Source organism: Gavialis gangeticus, unplaced genomic scaffold, assembly GCF_001723915.1.
Source record: "Gavialis gangeticus isolate Ggan-Ray unplaced genomic scaffold, GavGan_comp1, whole genome shotgun sequence".
Lineage (NCBI taxonomy): Eukaryota > Metazoa > Chordata > Crocodylia > Gavialidae > Gavialis > Gavialis gangeticus.
In genome coordinates this window covers 61,504,730-61,511,809 of record NW_017729032.1, presented here as the reverse complement: position 1 = coordinate 61,511,809, position 7,080 = coordinate 61,504,730, and the positions used below count along the sequence as shown (strand labels likewise).

General features: G+C 40.1%; 1 protein-coding gene across 2 annotated transcripts in view; it reads right to left on the bottom strand.

Moving 5' to 3' along the window:
* ATP7B (ATPase copper transporting beta) overlaps window positions 1-7,080 on the bottom strand; it is a 53,682-nt gene that overhangs the window by 36,599 nt on the left and 10,003 nt on the right. For both annotated transcript variants that reach the window (XM_019525164.1, XM_019525163.1), the window contains exons 2-4: window positions 5,214-6,438; window positions 1,816-2,085; window positions 726-889 (exon numbers count right to left, since the gene is read on the bottom strand). In XM_019525164.1, the coding sequence (XP_019380709.1) occupies window positions 726-889; window positions 1,816-2,085; window positions 5,214-6,438 (1,659 nt within the window). The remainder of the gene's footprint in view (window positions 1-725; window positions 890-1,815; window positions 2,086-5,213; window positions 6,439-7,080) is intronic.

Here is a 7,080-nt window from a genome sequence, read left to right as displayed (position 1 = left end):
GTGTGTGAGTGAGACAGAAAGAGAGAGCGCGAGAGAGATAAATGTAAAACAAACAAAAAACGGTTTATGTCAGTAGTTTAAAATGTCTTGCATTTTTACAAAATATCAGTTATCAGATCGGCATTGGCCAATATGGTTGGTTAATAATCACTATTGGCCAAGAAAATCTTTATCAGTGCACCCCTAATGTTAATAAGGTTGTAGCCAAACCCTACCTGGGAAGTACCCTCTTGTACTTTCAATAAGGTACACTTACATTTTCTGTTCTAGCTGTTTACTACTAAATGGCAACCACTTTCGCTCAAGGAAGTAGCTATATTTCAGAGACTGGAAAGAGTTCTGCTGGCTAAATTCATATAGAAACCTGAATTTTTGGATAAAAATGTCAGACACTATTATTATGTATTTGATTAACAGTATTTTGCCCATAAAATATAAGCAAGTCTGAAGATGTGTTTTAGTGATGTTTTACAGCCTAAGGGCTCCTCAGAGGTATGCAAAAAAAATCTTTGGATGACTGGTGAAACTGACTGCACCAAGCACATGCTTTTACTTTTAATGTAATAAATTTGGTCTGAAGAGAAACAAGAGAAGCAACATCATCAGCTGGAGTCAACACGGTTCAATTTCCCCCCTCCCTTAAACAGATTTACCTGTAAGAAAATTGCTTCCATTAAATATATAAAACAAACCTCAAAAAATAATTTCATATCCACATTACTCACAACAAGCTCCACTCTCCCTTCTTCATCAGCCTGATCTTCTATGACTGTAGCATCGAAGCCCAAATTCTGGATTAGCTGTGCTATTTCAAGAGGCTGTATGCTCTCTGGCTTGTATTTTATCTCTGCTTTACCTGCCATCAAAGCTACAAGCACTGAAACAATACCTGCAATGGCAATAGTGCCATTATATTAGACACTGTCTTTCTTTTCCTTTGAAGACTATATAATACAAGAGATAATCAACATGTGCCACAGTGGAGAAATTAGGGAACCTTTAATGGTTTTAAAATTTTCCTCACTCCTTCCCTTCAGGGTTATTCCTTGAGCATAATTGTCAAGAAAGAACAAAAGCTTCTGTTTCTATTTCACTTAATACAAGTAGTTTTCTTTTAGAGAGATTTAATTCCCATTAGAATGCCTTGAACAGAAGAATCAGACTGGGATCCCAGTGGGTGAGATGTCAATAGGTTTTGAATCAGGCCCTGTAAGTCTGGAAAGCTTCTAGCATGAGAAGAGAAGAGAATCTGCAATTCAGTGTAGAGTCACAAAGCAAAGAAATGCAGCAAAGATAGAGTATTTGATACTTGTGAATTATTAATAGAAATGTTATAACTTTTTCTCCAGCGTTAGAGTTGGGAGCTGAAAAATTAGTAAGCAAAGGCCTCCGAAAAGTTAAAGGTCTCTCGAAAGTCTGTTTTAGCACTCTCACAGTATTGGGGTAGAATTGATGCATGTATTCATAAGAATTTTAAAAGACTCATAAGAGCACAAGTAGCTCTAAGGTAGGCTGAATGAGAGCTTTATTACAGCTGTGACCATATTAAAGTAATATCAAATTCCAGGAATTTGTACAGACATCAGGTATACTTGTCAACTGGCAAGCTCACCAGTAGATTTCGTATAGCAGCATTCTGTTCATCCTAATTAGGAACTACCTAAATATGTAAGAAAGACTATTAATTACATTTAACCTCAAGAACACACTTTGCATATTAGTTGTGCCTTACATTTACAACATAGTGGACCCTTCACATTCAGAAGGGGCCAAAAATCCCTTACAAGCTCTCTGTAGGAATGCCAAACATCTCACCATCTTCCTTTTGTAGATGTCTTTCAATGGTTGATACACATGATGCACAAGTCATGCCCGCGATCTGCATAAAGCACTTCTCAGTTGTCAGTATACTGGGCCGTTTTGGAGCCTCTAGGAAAGAGATCTTTGGTGGAGTATTTGAGACATAACTTCGATGAGAGGGTTCAGGAATATTTCCCACTCTTTGGCAAGTTGACTCCAGAGCTTTATGTTGTATTTCAGCAGGCTCAGAAATAGTTGGATCATTGCAGTTTCTTGTAGCGGTCTCTTGAGAAAAAACACCCCATGAACAGAATGAACATGGTTTATGGCATGATAAAATGTTTCAAAGCAACAAAACATGGTCAGTGACCGAACCGTGCACAGCTTTCTACAAGTCAGGAGCACTACACTGTGGTCTTGGCTTTTAGCAAAAGTAATCCAGACTTACCTTGTGTTGTGCCTGCAGTGCTACAAGACTATTTTGCTTTATTCAGCACTCCAGCTTTAAAGACCAAAATTCCCTCCTAACTGTATACATACTACTATCTGTAGCTAGGTCCTCTTAAAAACAAGACTATTTGAGGGGGACTTCACAGCAATTAAATCACTAAGGAGAATGCAGCCTAATTAGCTGTCCTGATCTCCTTTCCTAAAAGGCTTCTTCTCAGCAACTGATCACTATGACAGCAGCAAGTGATACATCTCTCCATAAACTGTGAAGCAAACAATGATGTAGAACGATATAGGCGCAGAGAACTCACTTCACTCCACACTGTAGTATTTAGATCTCTCAGGATGAGGCACCATCTAATCAGTTGTTCCTCGTCGGGCACTGTGCAGTAGACTAGTAGGTCACCCAACAAAGAAACCCAAGCCCCAGGCAGATCCACAAACAACCTCTTTTTCACAAACTATTCTTCCTCCCCCACTTTCTAGGAGTGATCTAACCACTAGGCTCAGATGTAAGTGACAAGTGATGCCCCATCTCTTCCTTCTTCTGTTATGTTGTATTGAACAATACTTGAGAAGAAGCTTTGCTCAGTTTATAAAAGGGTTGTATGTACCGACCCTCAGAAGAGGATTCATGACTATTGATCCCTTGCAGACTGAAGCAGCATTTCCTCTCTCAGGTGCTAAGTGTGCCTATGCACTGTGTAAGGAATCTCAGTACCCAGCATGGGGTTTCAGATTCTACTCCAGAGATTTAAAAATGTAGCTGCTGTAGCATTTATTGGCTCACTCGCTCTCAATTGCTTTAAGAGCTATGTATGCTCCTCTTTACAAATCCAGCTATTCAAAATGCTGGCATCAGCATTTAGAAGTTTTGTGTTCAAAGTATTTTGGGGGGCTTAGCCAAAGCTGGTGAAGGTTCAAAAATCAACACTTCCTTCATTGTGGCCTAGTCAGATCAAGATGCCCATTAGGATCAGGATGAGAAATGTCCAGTGGTGTCATATGGGATCCTGAGGTTTCAGAAGAGGGTGGGTGCAGGTAGCTTAAAAAAACTGTGGTGCTAAAAGTTGCTTCTTGCTGTTCACTCATCCCTAGTCCCTACTTTGTCTCACCCCCCCCAACCCCCCTCCCACCAAAAACAGCATCCCAAGAGATCAGAAGCCTCCTCCTGTTAACTTTAAACTGAAATGCTTTTCAGCAGTTTCAGCTATAAACATTTCCTGCCATTTGTAGAATCATCCAGTTTACTGTACTTGCAGGCCAACCTGGGTCTTCACCAGTCCCCTCAGCATAGTTCTTTTAACAAATAGCTTCATTTGTACCAGATATTTGCCCATGAGTTTTGCTGACTCACTTGACTTTGCATAACAAGCTAAGTTGGACTTTTGTTACTCTGCACAACCTGAAGTGCCAGCCTTTGCACAATACCCCACCACAGTTCTCACCACTGCTCCTAATTTTCCATAGCATGTGCCTTATGCACAATCATTTTCACTTGTGCAAAGTGGCCCTGAAAATCTGCTATTCTTATTTGTTTTACAAAGGTGGAAATGGCTTTATACAGGGAGCAATATAGAGAAGGGAGCCCTCTAGAGCGCGGAGAAGGGAAAATCTATTTCAAGAAGCCCTGACAGTGGCAAAACCCCCATTAAGGTTAAGTGGCCAGGGTCTCACCCTTTATTTGATCTAAAATGATGTATCCCAAAGCATTATGCAGAGCTCAGCTTTAGTAATGCTTTATACAGTTTTCCCCAATGTGTCTGATTGACAAGTTTCTTTATGTTTTTATGGTACCACTGTAATTTGCAGTGACCATGATGAAAACTAGAATTATACACTGACTTCAGGGAGGCACCATCTCTGGCTATATTTACAATTCTAATGGCAAAGAATTAAATAAGGTAATATACAGTGTTGTTACATTAGAATTCAATCTTAAATAACCATATGTTTTAAAAGTAACGTAAGTAGGATTTGTTTAAAAAATACCCTAGGTAGTATACAATTCCATACTTATGCAGGCAGACAATATTGGTGGAGATCAACGTTTCCAATGTCAAAATGCCACAAGGCAATTACAGCTGCTAGCTGTAAAACAAGTAGTATTTTTTAAAATACATAATTAAGCACAATAGATCAAGTCATCGTCATCTATAAGTAGTCCCAGTGGCTTCAGCAGGTTTACTCCCCTGAGAAAGATTACCACGATTTGGCCTCATGTATTAAAGCTGTTCAACTCCAGGTGAACTGAAGCCTGCATCAGTAGCTCAAAACAAAACTGTTTTGAGTTGAAGTAGATAACTAACCCTGCTCCTAAAAAAACCCCACCAAAATAAATGGGATCGGCTCCATAGCAACATCTAAACCATTAAACCCATGAACAAAGTGTACTGACAGCACTGCACTTGACTTACACAAATGCAGAGAATGTTACTACCCCAGCTGAAATCAATAGGCATTTTGGCACTAAACTCACGAGCAGCAGGATACAGGCCCTTTGTACAACAGCTTAAAAGTTGAGGGACCAGAGATACAGCAGGATATTCCAGTTAGGGAAATGTTTGCTTTTCATTTAAAGATATTTTATTAATATTTTACATTTTAAAATTCCTAGGGAAAAACAAGCAAGTTTGGTTTAGATTTGTATCTGTACCAGGCTATAGGAATAAGAGAAGAAAACTTCATTGAAGAAGTTCAGAGATTGCCTGCTATTTTTAAAAAAAATCACTATAGTACTTGTCAGGCTTTTCACTGCATATCGTAACTTTTCCCAACTGTTTTCCCAACAGCAGTCACATTCTGTGTGAAATTTATGGTCTGCAATATGCAAGCTGTACTAGACCATAACTTTTTTTTCTGGCCTTAAAAAAAGTCCTATCTTTTTACTCTCTCTCTCTCGAGATGCTAATAGGATACCACCTGACCTAGCTTACATTACTAAAAGAAAATTTGCACAGTACCTGTTAGAATAGAAGCATCAAATCCCATGTCTTCTATAGCAGTTCTTAGCTCTTCAGAACTAGTTACAGTTGAATCATACTGTATGGTCCCCGTCCTTTCAGCTAAAGAAACTGATACTTGTTGTACTCCTTTCCTTTGGGATATCGTGCCTTCAATAGACTGTACACAGGAACTGCAGCTCATTCCACCAATGCCAATTACAGTTGTGATAGGCAGTTGATCTCCAAAGCACTTGCTGAGAAAACAATGGGATGAAGATGCTGCCTTTGATAAAAGCTCTCCATTGTTTGCTTCTGCTCCATTAAGGAAGGATACTCTAAAGTTACCAGGCGGAAGGGTTTCAATGGATTGTTGTAAAGATGATAAGGTAATTAAGTTAGGGTTAAACTGTACAACAGCATTTTTATGCTCCAGTGACACTTTAATACATTGTAGGCCTGGAAACTTTGATATATTTCCTTCAATATTTTTGATGCAAGATGTGCAATGGATGCCTTCTATCCCTAGAGTCACAGTTGCCGTATTATTCATCTTGTCCACCAACGGATCCACATAACCACTGTTAAGGCCAGCTGCAACCTTCTGTAAGCCTTCTAAATCAATCCTACCAAGCGTTAGTGGGGCTAATTTGGTCTTAATAGTGCTTTCATACCCCAGGTTATTTATGTGCTTCTTAAGGTCTTCAGGTTGAACAATGAAAGGCTGATAAAGAATGACTGCTTCTTGATTACTCAGGGAGACTTTTATTCTTGTCACACCATGTAGTTTCCCAACTGTACCTTCAATGGTATTGACACAAGACTGGCAGGTCATGCCTTCTACCCGAAACTTAACTACAGCTTCTGCTATAGACGTTGTTGATCTTAAAGATGATGGGATAGATTTTCCTTCTGCTATGCAGGCATCAAAACCCATGTCCTCAATTTCCTGGCAAATCTGTATGGGACTTATTTCTGACCGTATGTATTTAAGCACAGCATTGCTGCGCTCAAGAGAGACCTTAATACTCACAATGCCCTTCACCTTGGAAATTCTGCCCTCTACAGAGTGCACACAAGATTGGCACGTCATACCCAGAATGTTGACTGTAACGATGTCCATTTGAGATGACCCAGAGGACAGGTTTTCAGAGTTCCCTTCATAGCCAATGTTGTCAAAGGCAAAATTCTGCTTCATTGTTGGCTTCCGTACACAACTTGCAGGGGTACTAGTCTTAGGCAAAGCCTGAAATGCAAGACAAACACATACAAATTATGGACCTTTTGAGTTCTCACACAACAGTATTATAGAGCTCAAAGCATTTCAAAGATAAGGGATGCCATCGAAATACATAACATCAAATGCTATCAATAACTGGAGCTGGAGCTGACTATCTAACCCTCAGCTATTTCTCCTGAACGTGCCGACTTTAATACCTAGAAATCCTCAACATGATTATTTAAAATTAAAGCCCTCAGCACACTCCCCCGGAGGTATAGCTCTGCTCTTTGCAGTATTTCTTCACCTTCTCAGTGGTTTACACCACAGAGCATTCTGAAAAATGATTAGGCCTCTGCCAATACTGGTGAGCTCCAGTTAGCCTATGCCAGGGGTGTCAAACTCATTTAACCCTGCAAACCAGATGAATGGTAAGGAGCCACTCCACAGGCTGGATCAGACCCATGGCTCCCCCTCCATCCCAGCATGCTAGAGCGGGCACTGCACTATATGCAGCACCTGTTCCAGGATCTGTGATGCTGATCCACTCATAGATTTCATAGATTTCATAGATTAAGGGTCGGAAGGGACCTAGTAGATCTTCTAGCCCGACCCCCCGCCAGGGCGGGAGAACAACAAAAAACCCCAAAAAGAGAAACGGGACTCAAA